The sequence below is a fragment of the Muscardinus avellanarius genome, assembly GCF_963383645.1.
Source record: "Muscardinus avellanarius genome assembly, chromosome: 8".
Classification (NCBI taxonomy): domain Eukaryota; kingdom Metazoa; phylum Chordata; class Mammalia; order Rodentia; family Gliridae; genus Muscardinus; species Muscardinus avellanarius.
Genome location: NC_137794.1, coordinates 30,328,103 through 30,353,485, shown reverse-complemented (window position 1 = coordinate 30,353,485; position 25,383 = coordinate 30,328,103). Strand labels below are relative to the sequence as shown.

The 25,383-nt window shown below is 36.7% G+C and overlaps 1 protein-coding gene across 1 annotated transcript in view; it reads left to right on the top strand.

The window, feature by feature from the left end:
- The window catches only part of COL12A1 (collagen type XII alpha 1 chain), a gene marked incomplete at both ends in the record, with an annotated part of 115,798 nt that overhangs the window by 28,472 nt on the left and 61,943 nt on the right, over positions 1-25,383 (top strand). Inside the window, 12 exons of the mRNA XM_080700078.1 lie at positions 5,527-5,799; positions 12,606-12,872; positions 13,277-13,469; positions 14,514-14,635; positions 16,470-16,619; positions 16,702-16,821; positions 16,919-17,083; positions 17,717-17,863; positions 20,940-21,079; positions 21,626-21,755; positions 23,621-23,763; positions 24,080-24,209. Of these exons, the coding sequence (XP_080556204.1) occupies positions 5,527-5,799; positions 12,606-12,872; positions 13,277-13,469; positions 14,514-14,635; positions 16,470-16,619; positions 16,702-16,821; positions 16,919-17,083; positions 17,717-17,863; positions 20,940-21,079; positions 21,626-21,755; positions 23,621-23,763; positions 24,080-24,209 (1,980 nt within the window). The remainder of the gene's footprint in view (positions 1-5,526; positions 5,800-12,605; positions 12,873-13,276; positions 13,470-14,513; positions 14,636-16,469; positions 16,620-16,701; positions 16,822-16,918; positions 17,084-17,716; positions 17,864-20,939; positions 21,080-21,625; positions 21,756-23,620; positions 23,764-24,079; positions 24,210-25,383) is intronic.

The window sequence follows — 25,383 nt, the reverse complement described above, 5'->3', positions numbered from 1 at the left end:
AGAGCGAGAGAGAGCGAGAGAGCGAGAGAGCGAGAGAGCGAGCGAGCGAGAGAGAGAGAGAGAGAGAGAGAGAGAGGAAAATTTAAGTGTTGTTTTTGGCTACAGAAAATAGACTTTTCAGAATTTTGCTTTAGTTGCTGTAGCAACCTGCCAGTGTGCTAGGCCTGAATGTCTTCCTACAGATCAAACTAAACTAATCAGCTGACATTTGGTTACAATGAGGTTTTTAGGGATTCTGCATGACCCAGAGTAACATTGAGTAACACAGGCTCCTCCAGGAAGGACTAACAAGGCCTCTGTGTTTTCCTAGACTTACTGCTGTCTCACAGTTTGAAAAACCATACATGTATGTGTAACAGATCTGACGTTGCCAGGGAACTTTAGCACAATCATGGGCCAGTAATTCTTAGATCCTTTTCTGTGAGCTAATTGTTCATCAGAGAAAGTTCTAAATCAGACTGGAGAGGTAATATGGTAGACTATTTTTTTCTTTTTTTGCTTGTGCCATCTCTGAAGTTGAATGGTAATTTAACCATTGAGAGGTTTTTTAAGAACTTTATGTTGCTTAAAGGGACTGAGTTTACTTGTCCACAGTGAACTTTGTCCTTTGGAATGGTGGCTTTAGTTCCTTGGTTGTAAATCAAGTGTGTTTTGACGCGAATGTTATCCAGAGGCAGGTCTTCTGAATGCTGCTGTGGAAAGTTGGATGGTTTTGAGCTGAGCTTTAGCGGAAAAGACAAATTGATTTAGAAGAGAGTTTACATTACATTTTCAATTTAACTTCTATTTTTGAAAGTGATATGTGAAGCTCAGTGAAAGCTGGCTGGAACAATCTATATGATGAAGTACAAATTCATTTCATGATGATTAATTTTACAGTTATCATCATTGGCTAATTTGTATTATAATTATATTTGTATTGGATGATAATTTGCTTTTCAGAAAGCAAATGGAACAGGGCTAAGGAAGCACAGGAAAGTCACTTAAATGAAGCATGAGTTCTTTGGCCTGGTACATGGAAAAACAAGTGTATAAATCAACCCCATGTGGAGGCTCAGCTCCTGAGCAATGCACCTGTCTTCATTACTTCCTACTGTAGCAGCAAAGAGATGCATTCAAACACACACACACACACACACACTCTCTCTCTCTCTCTCTCTCTCTCTCTCTCTCTGCCCTCAAATATACATGTGAATTCATAATCAGGACAGAAATGCGGAGTAACAAAATTTTAAAACTTGGTGGAATTTTATGCCTTTAAATCTATGACAAGAGTAGCTGGCATGGTGGTGCACACTTCTAATCACAGTACTTGGGAGGCTGAGACAGGAGGATTGCAAGTTCAAAGCCAACCTCAGCTACTTAGGGAGGACTCCACAACTTAGTGAGACCCTGTTTCAAAATAATGAAAAAATAGGGCTGGAGGTGTAGCTTGGAGAAAGAATGCCTCTGGGTTCAACCCATAGTACTGCAATAAATAAGTAAATAACTAATTTATGACCAGAGTGCATTGCCACTTCTTGGAATTACTGTGGTACATAAACTGGTATATGGGGAAATTATTGGAATGGAATCAAAAGAATAAAAATGATGCATGCTATCTTTGCAGAAGATGATTTGCTTGCAACAATTGTCAGAAGTTTTATTGCCACAGATAAATATAACACAGAACACACAGACATGCAGTGCAAGAATGGGAGAAAGTAAACACTGTGAGGTTAGATATTACTGAAAAAATTAGCTAGGTAAAAACCCTGAACAAACCCCAACACTACACCACTCCTAGTTACATTTTCAGAACTCTGGGAGGGAGATAGGGAGCACCTGCTAGAAGAGGGGGAAATCTAGGCTCAGGGAAATGTCGCAGCAAAGGGCGTAAAGACTGCTGGACTTGGTTACTGTTCATGGCCACTGATACTTTGCTTTCCCATGAGAGGACAGTAATCTTTCCTAAAGAAAGGTTAGAAGTGAAACTTGTGACCTTACCTCCTGTCCCCCTCTCTTCCTCTTAGGTACTCTAAAAAGGAACCCTTGCCCAAACCTAGTAACCAAAGTAAACCCAAACAAGCCAAATCTCTTCAATCTCTTCCTATAGTTATTGGTGTCAGGAGTTCCTTAGATGGAGTTCCTTAGATGGAGGACAAAAGCTACAATATACTAAACCAAGCAAATGCTTGGCTAAGCAACACTTTCACAGACCCATGTTCACATGAAAATGTGTTCAACCCCTGAAAGAGGAGCCGATGTCCAGACAGGATAGAGGAGAGAAGAGAGGAGTGAATATCCTATAGGTTTTATGGTGGTAAAAAGGATGTGACAATAAGCTTAAATCAACTTTTCAGCTATGTGGGGGGTCATACAGTAGTAATATATACAGTATCAAGCAGTCCACAGAGCATCGCCATGACCACATTTTGACCAGTTTTGCTATCATCACACCCATCTTTATTTTTAAATAGCCCGGTTTCCACATGAAAGCAAGTTGAGGATTCCTTCTCACACTGATCCATCACATGGTCCCAAAATAGTTGGGGGAGGGAGTAATAAAGAATTATAGATGAATTAGAATAACAGGGCAGATATAAAAGAGTTTTAGAAAGCATCAGAAGAGTATGGACTTAATTTTTAGGCATATTCTTATTAAACCAACTCATTAACATATAAAAAACTCACATGAAACAGCTTTACTAAGTTGCGGAGGGTATCACTAAGTAGGTGAGGCTGGCCGCGAACCTGGATCCTCCTGTCTCAGCCTCCCAAGTACTGGGATTACAAGCGTGAGCCACCACACCCAGCAAAGCAATTTCTTTTCAATCTTGGATTCTTTCTCCTTTTTTGGGATTTGTATCTCTTTGTCAGTAACATAGACTGGGGTAATGCTAGTGCCTGCAAATAATGCCTTCCATGCCATAGGCAGAAACTAACTTTTTAGAGAATTTCTTTTCTGTGATGGAGAGCCTACTCAATATTCATTAAAATTAGTGCGGTTATGCTATTAATGAAAACTCAAAAACACTTTTGGTTGGTACTAGAGTTACACCCCAAGCCCTTTTTGTTTTAACTTATTTTTTTATTTTGAACAGGGTATCACTAAGTTGCTGAGGCTCGCCTCAAACCTATGATCCTTCTTAGCCTCCCAAGTACTGGGATTACAGGTGCATGCCATAATGCCCCACTTCAGAAACTTTAACTTTTTTGTGTGTGTGGTGCTGAGGATCGAACCTAGGGCTTTGTGCATGCTAGGCAAGCACTCTACCACTGAGCTATATTCCTAGCCCCAGAAATATTTTAAAATTGATATTTTATTTGCATCTTTAAAATGCTTGTGCACATTATTTTCATGCCATTAATAACCCTGGAAAAGGTCTTCATTGCAACTTTACTATTTTGTTCTTGCTGTATAGATCTTAAGAATGTTAGAATAGTTGGTTAAAATCAATGGGAGACATGTCTTGGGATGTGGGACTCTTTTGTTTTAGGCTCAGAAATGTCTTTGTGAATGTATTTTTGCTTCACCCACAATTCTCTTCCTATTATTTTTTTCTCACAGTGAAATCATCGGCTTGTGTTTGTGTTTATGAGATGTCTGTTGTCATGGAAACAAACAATGTCACAAATTAAGTGCTGTAGAAAGTAGGGAAGAAAATAGGGTGAAAAAGCAAAACCTTTAAGAAAAGGAGAAACTGAAATAACTATTTGTAAATTACCCCAGTGTTCATTTGGAAGACAGTTCCCACATTCTAGCTAACTTTAGTTTTTTTCATTTTGGGATGTCATTAATGTATTTAGCTTATTTGAATTCAAGGTCACCTTCTTAAAAATGTACCTTTATTGGTGCATTGTAGTCTCACATCATAATGTAGTTCAGAGTGATAGCGACATGCATGCACACAGCACCCGTGGCCCCTTCCACTCCCTCCCTTCCCCATACATGATACTGAGATGGGCATTGGTATTCTCACATAGGTACATCATGCCAAGTAAGGTCATCCCAAGCAGCCATTCCTGACTGCAACTTGGGAAATTTAGGAGGGGAGGCACGTGTGTATATCAAGCAAAGGAAAAATGTACTGACCATTTAAAACTTAAAGACAGGTTATTGGAATATCAGTTATTAAAATAATTAAAAACAAGCAAACAAAAACCTCAATAACTGAACCAAACCAAACAAAGAAATCATACTTTTTTCCCCGTCTACAAGTAGAGAAACTACAAAGCTCTATGGCCATTTAAGTAGCAAATACAGCTAAAGAAGACTTTCAAAAGAGAATTAGCTTCAAGTCCTTGGGGAAGAAAGTCAAAATGTTCTTGAAAATAAGTATTCTTGGTTGCAGTAAAATATGTAGCTAATTTCCTTCCAGAGATGAGATGTCCTGTCAGCAGTTAAAGTTATTTGTAACAGAGTTAAGATTTTCCATTTGGGCTTGGGGGCTGGTAGGCTCTCCAACTCCTGTTTTATTTATTTTCCCCCTCTAAATTTAATGCTATATAGTATTATATACTGATGTTTCCTTTTTATGCATTCCTTCTTTATTTTTGTCCAGAAATCAATAGTATAATTACATTACTACAGTTTTAAGATATTCATTTTATTTTGAATCAAGTGAAATAATAGCCTTCAAAATTGTTGTAAGAACGTTGTATATTATTTGCATGAATATACAACAATTACTGGCGATAAGTATGCTGAGAAGGAGTTTTATAATTATGTCATACTGTGGCCTAACCCCTGTGAAACATAGCCAATATAAAGTGACCTGTATATTTATGTTACATTTAAAATGTGGAAACTGAGGGTTTTATTGAAAGACATCTGTGCCTCTATTAAACTGAGGTTTCCATATTTTTCCATTTTTTTTATGAAAAAGCCAAAATTTAGTAGCAGGCATTTTTTGATCAGCTAGAAAAAGTGGTGTGCTTTATTTTGATGACTGATTGGTTTTAAATTTTCCAAAAGAATTGGTATATTTTAGCTTTATTAAGTTTAAGCTTTATTGAAAGTTTGCTCTTCTGTTTATTGAACTGTATGAGAAAATTAAAGTATCTCCGAACATGATTATTGAGATTAAGATTTGCAAGTGATATGAAATTGTTGCATAAAATAAAGTAGCTTCTTTACATAAGATCAGAGAGGAAAAGATCATGGAAGGAAATAAAGGTCTTTGTAAACAATGGGATATGTCATAGGTAGATTCAAATGTGGTAAAATGTTGAGACTTACATACATCAGTTTTCCATTTGGAAAAAATATAAGGCACATATTCCTTTGAATTTGGATGTCAACCTTATTCTGCAAGACTTTACAGTTGGACTGGGAACATGGGCAAGGCTGGAGTAGGAATCAAATGTAATTCTGAAGTGTTATTCCATCAATCCGTTCCACTGACAGACAGGATAAAAAGCTAAGAAGGAAGAGGAAATGGGCAGTTTTAGACAAGTTGAGTTTGAGTTCAGCAGGTTAGAGTGAATGAATATTTAATATCTAGTAGGTATTTAAAAATTATTCCCCTTTAATTTCTATTTTAGAACGTGGTTCACCTCGAGATTTAGTTATTAAGGACATCACTGACACGTCAGTTGGTGCCTACTGGACGTCTGCTCCAGGAATGGTTCGTGGATACAGGGTCTCATGGAAATCGCTTTATGATGATATTGAGGCTGGAGAGAAAAATCTTCCTGGAGATGCAATTCATACTGTAATTGAAAACCTGCAGCCAGAGACAAAATACAAAATTTCAGTTTCTGCAACTTACAGCAGTGGAGAAGGAGAGCCTTTGACTGGAGACGCCACAACTGAATGTAGGTAACATTGCAGGTGTGTTTGGCAGTGTGTTGGTGCTACCTAAGAGCCGGCAGCATAAATGGCATGCTGTTTAACTACTTGAATTCCTTTCTTCATATGATAAACGAGAACTGAACAATTAGAATTTTTAAGGAATGTGGTTTAAATCCAGGAATTTGGAATAAAGGTTTGCCAGTGATGTGAGATTGTTGCATACATCGAAACAGCTTATTTACATTAGATCAGAAGTTAATATCTAAAATATAAATAAAATTTGAAATATTGAATCTTTTACAACTCTTTATATTTTATCCCCCCTTTACAGTGGAATTATCAACTGATAGGATACCAAGCTAGTAAAAAGATGAGGACTTATAGAGACAGAAGGAAATCAGGGACATTTATAGTTGGATGATTTTGGTCAAGTTACTTAAGCTTCTTTGAACCTTGGTTTTCTAATCTGCGGAATGTAGATAATAAGTCTCTTCTCTTAGAGTTATCATGAGGATTATATGAAATAACAATGCACAAAGTTCCTCGAGCCCTAGTCACTTAGAAAGGATTTATGAATGATCTGCAACTATTGACATTATGACTTTCATATACTATAACGACTAATTCTATTCTTTACTTTATGCCTATTATATTTGGTAAGGGTAAGTAAAAAACCCATTCAATTTTCTGGGAGCTCAGATTTGCTTCTGTCTCATTAATATTCTTTCTTGTGAATACTTATTAGTGATCTATCATCATGTGGATAGTGAAAGATGTATCAAGATTTTTTAGTTCTCTACTGGGTGTGATAGCACACGCCTGTAATCCCAGTACTTGGGAGACTGAGACAGGAGGATCATAGTTTCAAGGTCATCCTAGCAAGTTAGTGAGACCCTGTTTCAAATTAGAAAATTAGAAAAGGGCTGGGGCATTAGCTCAGTGGTAGAATGCCTCCTGGCTCAATTCCCGGTAGCAGAAAAAAAAAAAAGTTTTCTTAGTTCTGTTTTCCAAAATGTTATTTGAGTGAAAGATAATGATATATCAATGTAGTCTAGTAATTTTAACAAGTAATCACTGGGGGAGACTGTACATTGTGGGATTTGTGGGGGAAGGAAGGGCATGTGGGAAATCTCTGTGCCTTCTGCTCAATTTTTCTATGAACCCATACTGTTTTAAAAAAAAACACTAAAGTTTATTAAACCAGAATAAATCAACAACATAAATCATTTGTTAAATATGGACATTTGTAAAAAAAAAAAAACAACCCTTTATTTTTCTTGTTCTGGGAGGCTTTTAGGGAAGGGAGAAAATGGAGCATTTTTGTATTTTTTCTATTAGAAAAAGTAGAAGAATGTAGTGGCTTTTCTGGCAAAGAAAGAGAAAGGGAAGTGCCATGAGGATTTTCAGTTAAGTCTTATATCCTGATTTTAAATTGCCCTTTAACTAAAATCTTTTGGTCTGATTCATCTGAAGAATTTACTTTCTTTTATCACAAGCAAGTTCAATTGGATATCTTCTGTTTAAAATTTTTTTTAATTAACTAGCTTTCAGAAAAAAAATCAAGCTCCTTATAGGAAACTTAAATATGAGAAAAGGAATATTTCTCAGATATTCTTATGGTTGGTTTCCATAGTAGTGAATGAAATCTTGTGTCTGGAATATATTGGCTAATGTAGTTTAAGAATCTGGCAGAAAGTCATTCTTTCTGGTGGAAATTCGTTTGTTGCAAGAGAAGTCTTGTAAACTTGGGCCAAAAATGACACATATAGCTAAACTTTTTTGTAGGAGTGAAGATAAAAATCATTTGATCGAGAAATTGTTAAAAGTCTATATATCTCCCCAAATTTTCTATGTATTTTTTCTAAAAAAATATCTAAGCCTTCATACAATTATTTTGGCTTGGAAATTTCTACACTGGATGTATTTTAGCCAAAAAAATGTATGTTAGCAGAAACTGTAAATAAACTTTAATGTCTTAGAAGATGAACATTTAAGAACCTGTTAGTATTTTTTGGCTCTTTGAAACTAGAAAGCTGGTAGAGGGGAAATTATCATTACTCCTTCTTATGGCAACAGGATCAAGAGTGGCTTCATGGGTCTTTGAAAGTATCTTGTTAGTTACTAAAACATGAAAAATACTTCATTTTATAGGATGCTATCAATGACTTGAAAAATTTTGATTTTTAGTTATAGAAAGCCAATAAGACTTTTTTCTCCCCCAAATCTAGTTTACATTAAAATTAAGATGGTATACTTTAAACTTAGTTCTTTTTTTGTTTAGAGAGTTAATGAAAACACAGTAACATAATTGAGATTCACGGAGTCTGTCAAAGTATGAGATATAACATTTGGCTGTTATTAACATATTTAAATTTGGAAAGATTTTGAAGTTTGGGATTCCATTCTTTTAGGAACATAGATTTCTTTTTAGGCAAGTATTCATAACATTTAAATTTCCATTTTTCTTATTTCTGAGTTGTGTGAAGTTGGTCTGAGAATTTTTTGTAAGACAGAGATATCTTGCTCCACTGAGTAAAAATTTGAGCAATAGAGGTGAGAGAAATCAAAATACATACTCTAACATAATACCTTCAAAGTATTGTTAAACATTCATTTTTAGTATTTGTGAGCCCAGTAATGATAATAATCAAAGTAGGCTATTTTTGTATATAATGGTTTTTTCCTGTACTTTTTTCAAAACTCTAGGAAAAGCCTTTAAATTTTTGTTTGTAAATTTATACATTTTATTTTAATAGCTCATTCACTTAGAAATTAGTAATAAAGAATTGAGAATTAATCTAAACAAATTTTATATTTTCAGAAAGTAATGGTGTTGGCTAAAAGTTCTCCTAGTTTCTTTAAACCCTAACTTAAAAAATTTTAACTGATTTACTCTTGGTTAAAATTATACTTTTATTGCCTCTCAGAAACTTAATTTACAATTATATATTGAGTTTTAAAGCCCATTTTATCATTCATTGTTTTCTACGTGTATTGTGTTTCTTAAAATATCTGGCTACTTTTAAGGTTTTCTTTTCATCACTAATTTTAAGCAATCTGATGACGATATGTCTTGGTTTAGTTCTCTTCATTTTCTTTGTGCTTGGGGCTCATTGAGCTTCTTAGATCCATGAGTTTATAGTTTTCATAGAACTTTAAAAAGTTCAGCCCATAATTTCTTTACCTATTTTACTTATTACACCCCTATTCTCCTTAGGTATTCCAATTACATATATGTTCATCTCGTGGAACTTATCACATGGCTCACTGGTGCTATGTTTATTTTTCCAATTCTTTTTATTTCCTTGTGTTTCATTTTTGATAGTTTCTGTTATCATGTTATCAAGTTCACTAATCCCTTTACTGGAATTTTTAATTCGTTGTAAATACCATCTTGTGCATTTTTCATCTTAGACATTGTAATTTTTATTTCTAAATACCTGACAAGTCTTTTTATTGTTTTATCTTTTATATATATACTTGGGTTTAGATTATTAGTATTTCTTTTATTTATTACAATTTTTAATTTGTGCATTATAATTGCAAATAATAGATTCATAGTGATGCATTTGTCTATGCACATAACATTGTTGAGTAGTTTTATATGTTCTGTTCTCTACTTAACATCTTGAGTTTTTCACCTATATTTATTTATTTATTGGCACTGGGGATTGAACCCAGGGGCATTCTATCTCCAAGCTACACCCCAGGCCTACTTCATTTTTTTATTTTAATCTCTCTAAGTTGCAGAGGGCTTTGCTAAATTGCTGGGGCTGGCCTTGAATCTGTGATTCTTCTGTCTCAGCCTCCCAAGAACTGGGATTACAAGTGTGCACCACCATGACTGGCTATGTCCTATCATTATTAACATGTAAAATATGGTTACAATTAATGTTCTTTTTGCAAATTCAATTATATATGCTTTTCTCTTGATTGCTTTTTAAATTTTATTATGTGTTGTCTTATTCATTTGAGGCTGCCATAACAAAATGTCACTGACCAAGTGGCTTAACCAATGGAAATTTATTTCTTCATAGTTTTGGAGGCTGGAAAGTCCAAGATATAATATTTGGTAGGATTTGTTTCTGGTGAATGTGGTCTGCGTTGCAGTTGGCCTCTTCTCTCTGTTCCACATGGCCTCTCCTCATTCTGGGAATGGCGTGGGGGGTGCTCTGTGGTGTCTCCTTCTCTTATAAAGATGACAATCTCACTGGATTAGAGCCTTATCTATACAACCTCATTAACTATGCATAGTTACGTCCCAAAGGCCCCATCCACAAAAAGCAACAGATTGAGAGTAAAGCCTTTGACAAATGATTTTTGTGGGAGATGCAATCATTTTATCTCTGACACAGGTCATAGTTTTATCTTTCTCCTTATACCTCACAAATTGTATTAGAAGCCAGAGCCCGGCATGGTGGCACATAGTTATAATCCCAAGCATTCGGGAGGCTGAAACAGGAGGATCACGTTTCGCAGACAGTCTCAGCTACTTAGTGAGGCCCTTTGCAACTCAGTGAGACCCTGTTTCAAAATAAAGAATAAAAAATAGGGCTGGGGGTGTAGCTCAGAGGTAGTATGACTCTGGGTTCCATCCCTCGTACCGCAAAAAAAAAGGAAGCCAGACATTTTGAATTTTACCTTATTGGGTACTGTTTTATAAATATTTTAAGTTGTTTCCCCCTGGAATATAGTTAAATTGCTTGGAAATAGTTTGATCTCTTTGAAGCTTAGTTTTAAGCTCTGTTCTGTTTTAGTTTAGAGATAATTTTCCTCCATTCTTGAGGCAATAGTCTCCTGAGTCCTCTGTGGGATGTTTCCAGAGTAATGGGATTTTCTCTTCTGGCAAGGAGGACGTTTCTGGCTCAGTATGAGCTCCAGAAATTGTTTTCTTGGTTTCTTTTGGATGGTTCTTTCCTTTGCTTTGTCTAGTTTTCTCACACATGCACCCTGAGTGAGACTGGATTGAGCACTCAGTGGGGAGCATCTGCATCTGTTTGGAGCATTTTCTTGGTGGATGCTCTTTTCCACAGTATATTGTTCTGAATCTAGTTGCCTTGCGTTTCCCTCAGCACCATCTCTTCAGCTAAGAGAGGCCACCAGCCTCCATCGGGATTCACTTCCCTCTGCTGGCCTCTGGGAACTTTCTCCCAGCACTCCTCTGGGTCAGGCTTGGAGTCTGTTGTCATTTCTTCCCTACCTCTTAGGGATCACTGTTGCTGACTGATGCCCACCATCTAAATACCTTTGTTTTTTCTTAAAGTTTCCTCCCCCTGGTTTTTTTTTTTTTAAGTTGTTTCATATGACTCTTGCTCATTTGAACATAAAATTTCTCTTAAAATTGGGAAATATTTTTTGCTGATTTGTTTCCTTCCACTTAATCTTCCTATTAAAAATGTTTATGACTTCTTGAACCTTTAGATTATTGAACTGAATTAAGTGATCCTGCTTATAAACTCTAATGAGTTGCGTATAAACTTCTAAGCGAAGGAAGGGATGATGTTGGCTGTTTGTGAATGTTCAGAGGCCTGTTTCAGATAAAGTTATTAATGATCATGAAACACTAGTAAAAGATAATTTGAGCTGGGCATGGGGGTACACACTTGTAATCCCAGTACTTGGAAAGTTGAGGCAGGAGGACTGCAGGTTTGTGGCCAGCCTCAGTAACTTGTAAAGTCTTCCACAACTTGCTGAGACCTGTTTCAAAATAAAGAATAAAATATGGCTGGGGGTGTAGCTCAGAGGTAGAATGTCCCTGGGTTCAACCCTCAGTACCACCAAAAAAAAAATATAACAATAATAATTCAAATTATTATTGTTTTTCAAAAAACAGTACTGGTTACATATTATACAAATACTATTAACACACAGTGTTTCCTAAAATACTTCATATGTGTATTAGTTTATCTTAGAGCCCTTGAGATATTTTTACACTGTTATGTTCATAGTCTTATACACATGGTAATCACAAGCACAGGGTTAACCATAGCAACAATGGCAACTCATAGATTGCAACTTTATCTGAAAAGACCTAAGTACTATTTCTAACCCTGCATTCATGGCTTTTCATATTCTCCATGGCATTGTTACCAGATGAATTCTTTACAGATGAGAATGTAATAAAAATTCTAAAGCCTCATCTCTGGAAGTAGATATTTACTTTACTAAAGTCTCTAGAATGCAAATAGGAAATCCCTGCAATATGAACTTTCATTCTTTAGTATAAACTGGATAAAGAGAAAGTATCTCACTGAGATCCTGCTGAGATTAACTTTACACGCCATCATGAGGGTTTTTTTTTTGGGGGGGGAGGTCTGGGGATGGAGCCTAGGGGCTACACCCCCTGCCCTATTTTTTATTCTTTATTTTGAAACAGGGTCTCACTGAGTTGCAGCGGGCCTCACTAAGTAGCTGAGGCTGTCCGCGAACCGCGATCCTCCGGTCTCAGCCTCCCGAATGCTGGGATTACAAGTGTGCACCACCATGCCCGGCTCCTGTGGTACTGGGGTTCCTGGAAGCCCTTCTACCTCTGGGCTACACTCCCAGACCTATTTTTATATTTTTTTTATTTGGAAACGGCATCTCTTGAGCCAGCTCCAAACCAACGTGATCCTCCTGTCTCCGCCTACCAGGCGTGGGGATTACAAGCGTGCGCCACCACGCCCGGCCTCCCAGCATGAGTTTTTGAGAGACCGCAATGCCAAGCTAGACAACAGCATACACGTGAAGGAACCACAGATAATTTCTCTTCATGTAAATGAACGAGGAAGTGGACATCTATATTTCCTTTCAACATTGTATATACTTTAATTTTACTTTTATCTTACAGTATCCCAAGATTCCAAAACCTTGAAAGTGGATGAGGAAACTGAAAATACAATGAGAGTTACGTGGAAGCCAGCGCCAGGGAAAGTTGTCAACTACCGTGTTGTTTACCGTCCCCACGGGGGAGGGAGACAAATGGTGGCCAAAGTGCCGCCCTCTGTCACTTCAACAGTGTTAAAGCGACTTCAACCCCAGACCACATATGACATCACAGTCCTCCCAATTTATAAAACAGGGGAAGGAAAACTTAGGCAAGGATCAGGAACAACAGGTATAAAACTTTAATAGTTTCTTTAGCGGGGAAAGTATGTACATGTTTTTAAAGAAAACTTTAATATGTCTACTTTATTTGCAAGTGTTTAAAATTGAATCTGTAATAAATTAAATTACAATTAGTGGATAGGATATCTAATTAACATATTACTTTTTACTAGTCTGATTCCTGGTAAAATAATTCTGCCTATTAATGATCTAATTCTAAACTGAGCTGAATTATGAGAATTATTTATACTTCCTGGGTAACACTCTGTTGTTGAGATTTTCATTGGACATATTTGGTGCTGCAAGATTTAATTCTTCTCTAAGTACATATTTATGTAGGGGCTAATAGAAAGTCCCTAAAGCCTAGTCTTATGGATAAAATTTTTTAAATCTTTTTTTTTTTTATCATTACAGCTTCTCGATTCAAGTCACCCAGAAATCTCAAAACATCTGACCCAACTATGTCAAGCTTCCGAGTGACTTGGGAGCCTGCCCCTGGGGAAGTGAAGGGTTATAAGGTCACATTCCACCCTACAGGGGATGACAGAAGGCTAGGAGAGTTAGTCGTTGGACCATATGACAACACAGTTGTTTTGGAGGAACTTAGGTACGAATTAACTATATTTATGTTAAAAGATTGAATAACTTATGCAAATCGGTAGACCTTACACAAATAATCGTTTATATGTCTATTGCCAGCAGGGTATTTAAAATCAACTAAATCTGTTTTTTTTTATGCTTGATGCTTCTGGAGTTGAGGTTATTCAGAGGCTAGCAATAGAATTTAGGCCTGCACAAAAATTATAATATTTAATTTTCTGTTATTAAGTGATCAAGAATGGAATTTTTCCAATAACACACTGTTTTTTATTTTTTTATTTTTAACATCCATATCACACAATTTCATTAAAGTTCCAGCTGTGTGCCAGCGTGGGGTCCTGTGCCTTGTGGAGGGCCCAGGTGACTTAGGCTGCAGGCCCAAAGCATGAGTCCTCCCCCAGTGGGGCACATTGGAGCAGAAGGCAGCCCTCTGTGCTGGGTGCCAGTTGGCAGGGAAGCCCCAGATGATTAAAGGTCTAGTTTTAGGCTGAGCAGTGGAAAACAAGGAAGTTTGAGTTTGAACAGCACCCTTCATTCATTACAGTAAAAAGAATGGACTACTGTGCATTTCCTCTTGGAAAGTTTGTTCAGCTATTCATTCAGTGATATCAGAATCTATATAAATGCTTGTTATTTTTACCAGTGTAGGAAGAATGAAATTATTGAGCTTACTACTTGCCAGGCATTGTGGTAGGTGCCTTATGCTATCTTGTGAGCATCACCATCATTTGCTTAAAGTCCATTGGTCAGAAGAAGCAAGAGCCCAAGCTCCTGTTCTTCTCTGACATACTGAGCAGCATGGGAGGGATCCTGCCTCAGATAGACCAGGCACTGTGAAGCCCTAGTGTTCTCTGAGATGCTAGGTGGCTAGTTTCCCTGGAGACCTCACAGATCAGGCAGAAGCTAGAATGTGATGGAAACTAGTTTTCGCTTCTTATAATGCTATATATTCTAAATTCCTGCTAAAAATTATTAATCAATTAATGTCTTTAACAGAAAAATCATGCTTTGAACCAGTGGTCCATACAGACTATATACTTTACCCTTTCAGGGCAGGTACCACCTATAAAGTAAATGTTTTCGGAATGTTTGATGGAGGAGAAAGTTCACCACTTGTTGGACAAGAAATGACAACCCTTTCTGACACAACTGTAATGCCAGTTTTATCCTCTGGTAAGAAATTGAGCTATATCCCTTAGGAAAACTGAGTGTTATGAAACTATTTCAAATGTGAACTATCAGGTTATTATACACTGAGAAGTAACTACAAATTTTTTACTAAAATTTATTTAAATTATATATATGTTTTGTTGTTTGAAAAAAAGTACTTCAAGACATCTGGTCAAGCACACTTTTGCCAATTTTTTTAAGCTTCTCTTTTTAACAATGTGTTGGTTACATAAGTACTGAATTATTTAAAGATGAGCTTTTTATTAACTGGAGATAATAATAGCTACATTTTCATAACAGTTTTCTTATTAGAGACCGAAATGCATTTTTTATTTTATTAAATAATTATATATCTGAATTTTATTGATTGAATACAAAGGCGGCAACACTGAGTGGGGAAGCAAAAGGGTAACATGAGCCCTTTAAATTTTCTTTCCCAGCCATGATTCTAGCCTTGATGTAGATTAAGCTAGTTTGTAACTTTATTAGTGGTGGATAAAGTTAACTTCTAAATATTTTATAATCATTTGCTCAAAAACAGTAGCTCTGAGCAGAGTAGCAGCAGACTTGCAAAGTCTTAGGTACCTGAAATATTATTTAGGGGTCTTCAATTCTGATGTATGTAATATGTGAATGCACATTTGTATTATATAGTGTGATAAACATTATTCTTTTCAATGCTTTTTTTCATCTTATAAAGATCATATACTAACATGGCAAAAAACTGGAAAATATACAGCTGGTAAATCAAGCTCCTAGAAAAGAGAACATTTAAAATCTTGGATGTGAATAAAGTGTCAATTCTTGCTGTTTGCATTAATGTTGTATTGTTTCTTTTATGATGATATTAACTGACTTATATTTTTATTTTGTAGCGTGTACACTGAGGATATTGGGATTATTTTCTTTTTCCAAAGCATCTTAGCTTTGTATCAGTGTTTGTGCTTATTGTCTGTTCAGCTCTCAATCTGTATATCTGTTGCTTTCTTTTCTAAGTTATCTTCCTTTTTTCTTGATTCTTTAAATGTGCAAACTTTACCATCTGTATTTACCTGATTTTTATGCACATATATGACAAATTCACATAATTACATTAATATAATAGTGTATCAGTTTTTAATTTTTAAATTTTTTATTGGTTAGTTGTAGTCATACATTTTAATGGAGTACAAGATTGTAGAAGCATACATGAACACATCACTGAATTAACTCTTATTAATATAATAGTGTATCAGTTAAATGAGATTTTTTACTTTGTAATGGTTTAAGAGTCACATGTTTAATCCTTCATAATATATGTGATAGTTACATGGGAGTTTAGTTATTTTAAAAGATATTTCGGCTCACTAGAAACCATTTCTAGTTTTCGCTTTTAATCAGCCCATCTCATACTTACCTATTCATGACTATTACAGAAGAATGTAACATAGGTCGTATAAAAATTTTATTAAAATTATAGATATCTTGGCTAGATGGCTAGATGGCTATGCATTCTCGTTTATTTCAGCTCTTGAGTGTGTGAGCCTTTTGAATTGACAGTCATGGTTTAATTCAAGTCTCCATGTTCTATGACTGTGGCAAGGGATAGTAGTCAAAGATTAAGGAAAGATTTGCAACTAAAATTATCTTTGAAGGAAGTGAGTCTTGTGAATTACATTTGAGATTAACACATCACATAGACATATTTTCAGAGTCTTAGACTGAGGATCATTAGGTTGAGCTGCAGTATGAAAACAGGTAGCACTGAACATCCTGGGATGGGGGCAGAGGCAGGGCTGGGGTGTAACCCTGCCGATGATTTGTTCCTTACTTTCCTGTCTCATGATTGCTGTGTCAGGGATGGAGTGTCTCACCAGAGCTGAAGCAGACATTGTGTTGCTGGTGGATGGATCGTGGAGCATCGGCCGGGCAAATTTTAGAACTGTGAGGAGTTTCATTTCTCGTATTGTGGAAATCTTTGATATTGGCCCTAAAAGAGTACAAATTGGTAGGTTCTGGCAATACCAAGGACGCTTAGATATTTTTATAATGACCTTTGATGTGCCCTAATGCCACTGGTGTCATTTTAGCCCTGGCTCAGTACAGTGGAGACCCCAGAACAGAGTGGCAATTAAATGTCCACAGAGACAAGAAGAGTTTGCTGCAAGCTGTGGCCAACTTGCCCTACAAAGGAGGCAACACTCTCACAGGTGGGTGAGGACACTCTGGTGCTCGTTCAGATCAGACTTTTGGCCAAGCATGTGGTTGAGAAGTGATGTTACCAACTCTCTCTTAAAATCCCACTAGGCATGGCTTTGAATTTCATTCGCCAACAGAACTTCAGGACTCAAGTTGGCATGAGGCCTCGTGCTCGCAAAATTGGCGTTCTCATCACTGATGGAAAATCACAAGATGATGTCGAGGCACCGTCCAAAAAACTCAAGGATGAAGGCGTGGAGCTGTTTGCTATTGGTAAGCACTGGAATGGATATGATGCCCTTGGGGTTACAAATGAGCTGGGGAAATTTTGTAGTTAAAAATATTACACAGAGCATGAGAAAACAAACAAACATATATTCCCAATCACATAATTTATCAAGATGCTGTGCCAGGAAGCTAATTCATTTTCTTCTTTTCTCCTTGTAATGAGACACAGCTACATGGTGTTTTTTTTTTTTTAAAGGAAAGTAATGGATTAAGAGAAAAAAGAGAAAAATATACTATTAATAGGATTCAAGAAAATTTCTATTTTTCAAAACCACAAAACCATGTTTATTTTTTATATTAGTTACTTTACTTTCCAGAAAAAACATGGAAAAGATACTTTTTTGATGGGAAATTGATGCTAGAAGCATTTAGAAGAATAGAATACCTTTAGAAGTTTAGAATACCTTTTAGCTTATATTGCTGTTTGTTCCTATTTCATAAATATGGGTCAGCAATGATTTTATTCTTGAAGACCGTAATATTTGTGTTTAGCTAATAAGTTATTAACACTTCAGTTGACTTAAAGCAGCCATCAATTAAGAAATTCTCAAAGTGGTTATTTTTTGTATTAAATTTTACAAAGAAGTGACTTTAATTTGGCTGTATTCATTTTTCAAGGTATTAAAAATGCTGATGAAGTTGAGTTAAAGATGATTGCAACGGATCCAGATGATACCCATGCATATAATGTGGCAGATTTTGAGTCACTCTCAAAGATTGTAGATGACCTCACTATTAACTTGTGCAACAGTGTCAAAGGTCCAGGTAAGTTTAGTCCAATGTTTCTTTCCCTCAGCACTGTGAATATTTTGGGCCAGATATTTCTTTTTCTGGTTGAGGAGAGGGTGCACTGAAAATTGTTTAGCAGCACTGCAGGCCTCTGCCTGTGGGGTCTAGTAGCATTTCTTAAGGTGTGATACTTAAAAAAATCTTTACATTTATACATGGTAAGCATCCACATGGAAGGTTTTGGGAAAATTAACAGTAAGTTATGGTCCTTAATATATGAGAAAATTTTCTTTCAAGTAGCAAAAGAAAACTTTGCTTTACTTTTCTGGTTTTGGAAAACTTGGAGTGAGTTTAACAAGTTTTTATGGTAGAAGTGGTTCTTACCCTATGATTCAAATGTGAAGGATACATTTTTTTTATTGAATGTTCCTTCTGGAGTTTCTCTCACCGGAACTTTTGCAGATTTTTTTTTTGTCATTAATGTTGCTCAATGTGTGCTGGGGGAAAAGTATTTCTAGTCGAGAACCACTGCTTCATTCCCTTTTTTATTCTTATTTGTTTCTTGGGATGGTATCAAACTGGAAAATGGCTTCTAGCTTATTTGAGGATATACTTAATTTTTATGTACCTGCACCCCCCACGCACATATGCATGTAAAATGGAGTCAGAGAAAGACAGATGCTTCCTTGTCTGTTGGTTTTCTGTTCTCTAGTAGAGCATTTTACTTTATTGAGTTGCTATTAGATGGGCAGTGACTTGCTCTCTGAAATTTGGTACCTTTTTTGCATTTCCAATTATGAGTAGGATTGGAAGAGCTGTCTTACATTCGTTTTGGTTTGTCTCAACTATCAATGGTCAGAATTTATACTTTACACTTGTAATACTTGAGGATGGACAGAAGCTCAGTCTTAGAGTTTGGGCTTTCTTACCCAGTGAAGAAAATGAGATCAAGGGAAGTTAAATTGCTTAGTTAAAGTCAGATGGCTAAAGACGTCTTTATGGGTTTTTGAAAAAAAGTAACTATGGCTAAAGAACAAGATGTAGGAAAAATTATAGAACTAGATTTGTAGTGACAAAGAATGGTGCAGAATGAATATTATCTGTGGAAATCATGGCACAAAACATGGTAAGCACAAAAATTGGAGGTTTTCGGGAAATCAACAATAAAAAATCATGACTCTTGTTTATGAGAAAAATTCCTTTCATGTGCATTTAGAAGTACTTCATTAACTTATTCTGGTGTTGGAAAAGTTGGAATGAGATTAACAAATAATGTGCTAGAAATGGTTCATGTGTTTTGGGTACTGGGGATACATTTTTTTGAATGTTTCTTCTCGAGTTTCTTTCTCCCAACTTTTGCAGATTTTCTCTTTTGGATTTTGAACAACAGACTGACCTTTTCCCTGGAGAAATAGACCAGCTGCGAAGCCAGGATTTGTAGGCTCCTGGCTCTGGATTAGCTGAGCAAATTGTAGTTTTATTTGGTTGGAGAGAACTATGAGCGGGGATGAAAACATCTTTTATCTGTTTTCCTCTATTTTTTTTATCAACTGTGTAACAGTTGCAGTCATTCTAGTTTCCCAGACAGTAAAATCGCTGATAATTTTGCTAGCTTGACTATGACCCAAGTACAATAAAGGTCAGGATGCTAGGAATGGAAACACTTTCCCCAGTTCTGGCTTACAAAAAAAGTAGAAAAACTTTATTTGAAAAAAGATTTGCCAAGATTGTGGACTGATTGGATTAATTTCTCTCCTTTTCTCTTTTTAGTGAGACCCTGTTTTACTTTGAAACAGGAAGGTCTTACTGATTAGCTGAGGTTCTTGCTCAGTTGCTGAGACTAGCCTTGAACTTGTGATCCTCCTGCCTCAGCCTCCCAAGTACTAGAATTACAGGCATGTGCTACTATGCCCAGCCTATTCCTTTCTCTACATTACTTTTAATTAAATAATGGAACATTTTCCTATTGGTCACAGTGAACTTTGCCTTTCTTCCCTCCCTCTTTTCTTCCTCTCCTCCTCCCTTCCTCCCTTTGTTCTTCTTTCTTTCTCTCTCTGTGCTGGAGATTGAACTCAGAGCCTCACACATGCTAAGGAGCTAAAGCCTAGTCGGATACTTCTACTTTCATTGATACGTATTTTAGATATTGTTATGTATTAGTCGTTTCACCTGTATTTCCACAGGGAACAAACTCACAGGCAGTAGGATATTTCCCTTTTTTTTTTTTTTTTTGATAGTGCTTGGGATCAAGCTTGGGGCCTCATGCTAGACAAGAACGTTGCCACTGAGCTATATTCCCAGTTCCATTCCCAAATTTTAAAGCACTTGTCTTTGCCCGCCATGGTGGCCACGCTTGTAATCCCCACGCTTGGGAGATGGAGACAGGAGGATCGGGCAGGTTCGAAGCCAGCCACGCTAGCTTAAGAGACCCTGTTTCCAAATTTAAAAAATATAAAAAATAGGTCTGGGAGTGTAGCCCAGAGGTAGAAGGGCTTCCAGGAACCCCACTACCACAAAAAAACAACAACAACAAAAACAAAACACTTGTCTTTATTCCTTCTTGGGTGAAAAGTGATTAGCTTCTCTTATTACTAAACTGGGAAATTAAACAGAATAAGAAATCAATTATGTAATGGAATTAAACATAAAAAATTATATTTACAGAATATAACTTTTACTTATGGAGATAAGACATGAATATATAGATATATATGAAGTGAACTGGGTGGGGTTAGTAGTGTTAGAGGCAATGGAGAAGCTAAATTACCAGAATTCCAATTCTTATTTACTGACTGTATCTGAGGACAGAGAGGAGGAAGCATACAATGATGATTCTGAGCCTTCAGGTCTAGGTGACTGTGAACTGGTGGTGTCACAAAGACGCGGATGATGCAGTTTAAGAAAAGATGATGAGGCTCAAGCATCCTTTGACTACTCATTCAGAGAGATCTTATAGCAACGGACCTTTCTACTAATTTGTTATTTACTTCAGATGTGAAAAGAAGTGTGCAAAAGCTCAACCGTGGAGGTCAATAGCGTATCAATGTAATTTCAAATATCATCATTTTGTACAATAATGAAAAACATACATGCACTTTGTCTCCACATGCAGGTGACTTGGAAGCACCTACCAACTTGGTTATTTCTGAGCGAACCCACCGTTCTTTTCGAGTGAGCTGGACGCCTCCTTCTGACAGTGTGGATAGATATAAGGTGGAATACTATCCTGTTTCTGGAGGGAAACGTCAAGAAGTGAGTAGACGATACTGAGACCTGCTCCACCCACTTTGAAATTGGGTTCTCTTCATTAGGGTTCTGAGGAAAAACTGGGTGCAGGGCAGGGGGATGTGGTGAGGAGCAAAACAAGTTGAGAGTGGTGTTCTCGGTTTCTTGCTACGCAGGCACCTCCATTCTGGCTTCATCGAAGGGAAAGGACTTTGCTCAAATTCTGATGGGTTCTAAGGATTGTAGAATCTGAGAGTTATTTTTAAATTTAAAGAATTTTAGGATGCTAATTTGTACATGGATTTGTACTAGAACTATAGACTCCAAGGAACATTAAAGTTGATCTAATTTTACTCAATCATTTTGCAAATAAGAAAACAGCAACTGGGAAAATAAATTAGGTTACTTGTCTCAGATGTCATTGGACTGTTGTAGTTTCTACAAACAAAAGGTAGTGGCCTCACTTAAATATCACTGCTAAGCTCACTGCAGCTAACTACTTTGTAAATGCAGTAGACAAATGGGAACTGATCCAAGCATACCTTGTTACTATTTTTTATTTTTTCCCTCTAGTTTTATGTGAGTCGACTGGAAACTAGCACAGTGCTTAGGGATCTGAAGCCTGAAACTGAGTATGTTGTTAACGTGTACTCTGTGGTAGAAGATGAATATAGTGAGCCTCTGAAGGGCACGGAGAAAACATGTAAGTCAGATTTAAAAAGCACACACATTTTCTCATTGTTTTGTTTTCTAAGATGGAGTCTGTGTGGGATTTTTTTCCTGCCTTTAAAATCATTCCTCTATTTGATAGCTATCCAACCAATATTTACCAAGTGCCTTCTTCATGTTTTCCTCACTGGCTGCTTCTGCCATCACAGAACCGCACTGGTGGAAGAGGTGGCCATGGCTATAAGTGTGTAGGGATACTACCTTTAGTATTCTTAGTCACTTCTTCGGGTCTTGGGGCTTTCTACTTTCAAGAAAATCTCTTAAACATGAAAACATATCTTTTAGGGGGTATGATACTTTTAAGCCTTATTCTAGTTGTCACATATTGACATTAAAAAAATTTTTTTTGGTAGTAGGGATTGAACCCAGGGATATTCTTTCTCTGAGATACACAGCTAGCATTTTGTATTTATTAATTGTAAAATTTTGAAACAGGGTCTCACTAAGTTGCTGAGGGTCTTGCTAAATTTCTGAGGCTGGCCTCAAATCTTTGCTCTTCCTGTCTCAGCCTCCAAAGTGCTGGGATTTCAGGTGTGCTCCACCATACCTGGCTTACATATTGATATTTTATTAAGCTCTAAGGAGTAAAATTCCAGGACAGGTACCATGTGGAGAGTGGGGCTTAGATTAGGAAGAGTTGCTGTGCAGAGAAGAGTTAGTTTAGCTTTGCTGATGGCCGGCTCTCCCTGTTGGGAATGAGATCTCCCCATTCTTTCTGGGCTCTGGGCTCTGGACTTCACTAGGAAAGCTCTGTGGGCTTTTACTTTAGTGGAGCTTTGGGGGGAGCTGTCCCTTGCTCCTACTCCTGCTAGAGTTTCTAAGGCCATATGAAAATACTCCTTCCTTCTTTGTGCTTTTTAGTTAGATTTCCAGAGAAAGTCTGTAAAAGGACAGAGTGAGCATCATTCTTAGTAGGGCGAGAGCTGGCTCCACTTCCTGCTCAGTTCCTCAGGTCCTTATCTCCTTATACACCCCTTCATTTCAGACATAGGCAGTGGAAAATAACATACTTTATAATTGGCAGGATCAATGTGAATAATTCCTTAAAGCTTTAAAATAAATCTTTGGACAAAAAATAATTTAAAAAGTACGTGAATAGTAAATGAAGAAGAGATTACTTTGCCTCATGAGCCTGTCTTCAAAGAGTTTAAAGTCCTCCTCTAACAGTGTTCTAGTTATTCGTGTAGGACACTTTTTTTGTGGTACTAGGGATGGAACTTAGGGGCATTCTACCTCTAAGCTACACATTTATCCCTATTTTATTTTTATTTCGAAATGGGTTCTCACTTGGTTTCTGAGAGTGTTACGACATAGCCGAGGCTGTCCTTAAACCTATAATCAATCCTCCTGTCTCAGCCTTTCAAGCACTGAGATTACAGGTGTGCACCACCACAACCAACTTCGATACTCTCATTTTCAATATATGTTTTCTCAAGAAAGATGAAATAAAATACTGCGTTGGTTATTTATGTCTGGAATTCTGACTGAAGAATCCAACCAGTCAACTTAAGGATCCTCCAGAAAAGATTAACATCACAGGAAGTGATTATTGATCTTAGCTTCCATATAGACCCGCTGGAACTCTATTAACAATCTGAACTTTCAGTTTTTCTCTATTTAATAGTTGTAAATGCAGTCTTTAGTATTAAGTGCAGTGAACAATGAAGTTGAATTTTTTTTGTGGAGGGAGGGATGAAGAATTGTACTAATTCTCATTAATTTCTCATGCAATGCATTCTTTACTTAGCATATACAAATATCAATAAAGTAGGAAGCTATGGTTAGAAACTAAGTGGAACAGAGGGAATTAGATTCATGTCTTCGTTTGTGTTTTGATAGTGCCAGTTCCTGTGGTGAGCATGAACATTTATGACGTGGGTCCCACCACCATGCATGTACAGTGGCAGCCCGTGGGAGGAGCTACTGGCTACACCGTGTCGCATCAACCTGTTAAGGCCCCAGAACCGATAAAACCCAAAGAGGTGAGAGATGTTTGCTTTTTCATTGAGACTTTATGCAACTTTTCAGTTTTATAGATCACACTAAAGTATATTTACTTATTACTTATTACTTAATTTATAACTTTACACACAAAGCAGAAAAATGTTTGATTAAGTTTGTGGTCTATGGCACATTTTAGAAAACATCAACTTAAAAAAAGAAATGTAGTTCTTATAAATGAAAACTCAAAGCTGTCTTATAATCTAGTGGTTATAACTAGGCTTTATCCAGATATCCCCGATGAGGGAAAACATTTGATCCAAATGTCTCCTTGCTGTATGGCATTTCCTTATGCAGATGCGCGTGGGGCCCACAGTAAACGATGTGCAGCTGACTGACCTGGTTCCCAACACAGAGTACGAGGTCACCATCCAGGCCGTCCTGCATGACCTCACCAGTGAGCCTGTCTCTGCTCGGGAGGTCACCTGTAAGTGCTGCTAAGTTTCCTTTCCTTCCTACTGCTATAAACGTAACATTCATTAGAATATTACTTTCATACAAAGCTAACAATAACTTGAAATTCACACATAAGTTACAGAGTTGTTATGTTTGATAATCAAACTTGAGAATACATACTTTCATTCTAGACTTTGGGCAGCATTTTATATTAATTCTAGGATGTACATTTTTTCACATTTGCTTGCTTGATCTTGGACATACCTTACTGTTTTGCTATTTCTCTTGGTAAGGTATCTATCAAGGCAGAGGACATGTAGTAATTAATCTTACAATTGATTTTTAGGCCAGTAAAATGTAGCATGTAGGACTGATAAGACTAGGAATGTTGGGTAAGTTCAGTTTTGGAGGAAGATATCTGGGTTAAGACCAAGGTGTTTCATGTTTCTGTTGAAGTAGAAACTTTATGACACAAATGAATGTCTATTTTAATTAGGTGAATTAATCAGTTGACTTAATCTAAAAATATATCAATTACCTATTATTTGCCAGTCATGGCCTAGGTGTTGGAAATACCACTCAATAACAGAAAGCAGCATGGAGTGTGTGGACTCTTCATTGCATGTATTTGTCTTGTATGAATTGTTTAGCCTTTTCTGCTTCTTTTAGGCTTCAGCTCACATTTCTAAAGAAGTGTGTAAAAGATGGAAAGAACTTCAAAAGGGGGAAAAGAACTAAGGAGACATAGCATTATAGGGCAGAAAAGACAGCCCTGAAGTATAAACTAATTGACAACACATAAATATTTATTAATCACCTTTTATATGTGAGACTCTATGGGGAGCTGGTGGTTTCATAGAAATGGGGTTCTGGCCAGGGAAAAGAGTGGGAGTGAGAGGTATGGATGTGCAGAAACATGGAGAAGGAAATAGATTTGGGAAGACAGATGAGCAGAGTCAAAAATGAGAGATAAAGAGAAATGGTCAAATAGGCAGCTAGAATGAGATACATCTCATAGAACATGAGAAAACCTCTTTATTATCATTCTCCTTTAAGGGAAAGGTTTTTTTTTACTTGGTAAAAACTTAAAATTTGAATTTAATTCTAACCATTTAGGTATCTGTGGCTCTTCTTATAAGGTTATTGGGTGTATAATGTTGGCTCATCTTCATTCTTCACTGTTATAAAAATTTGCTTTTCTATCT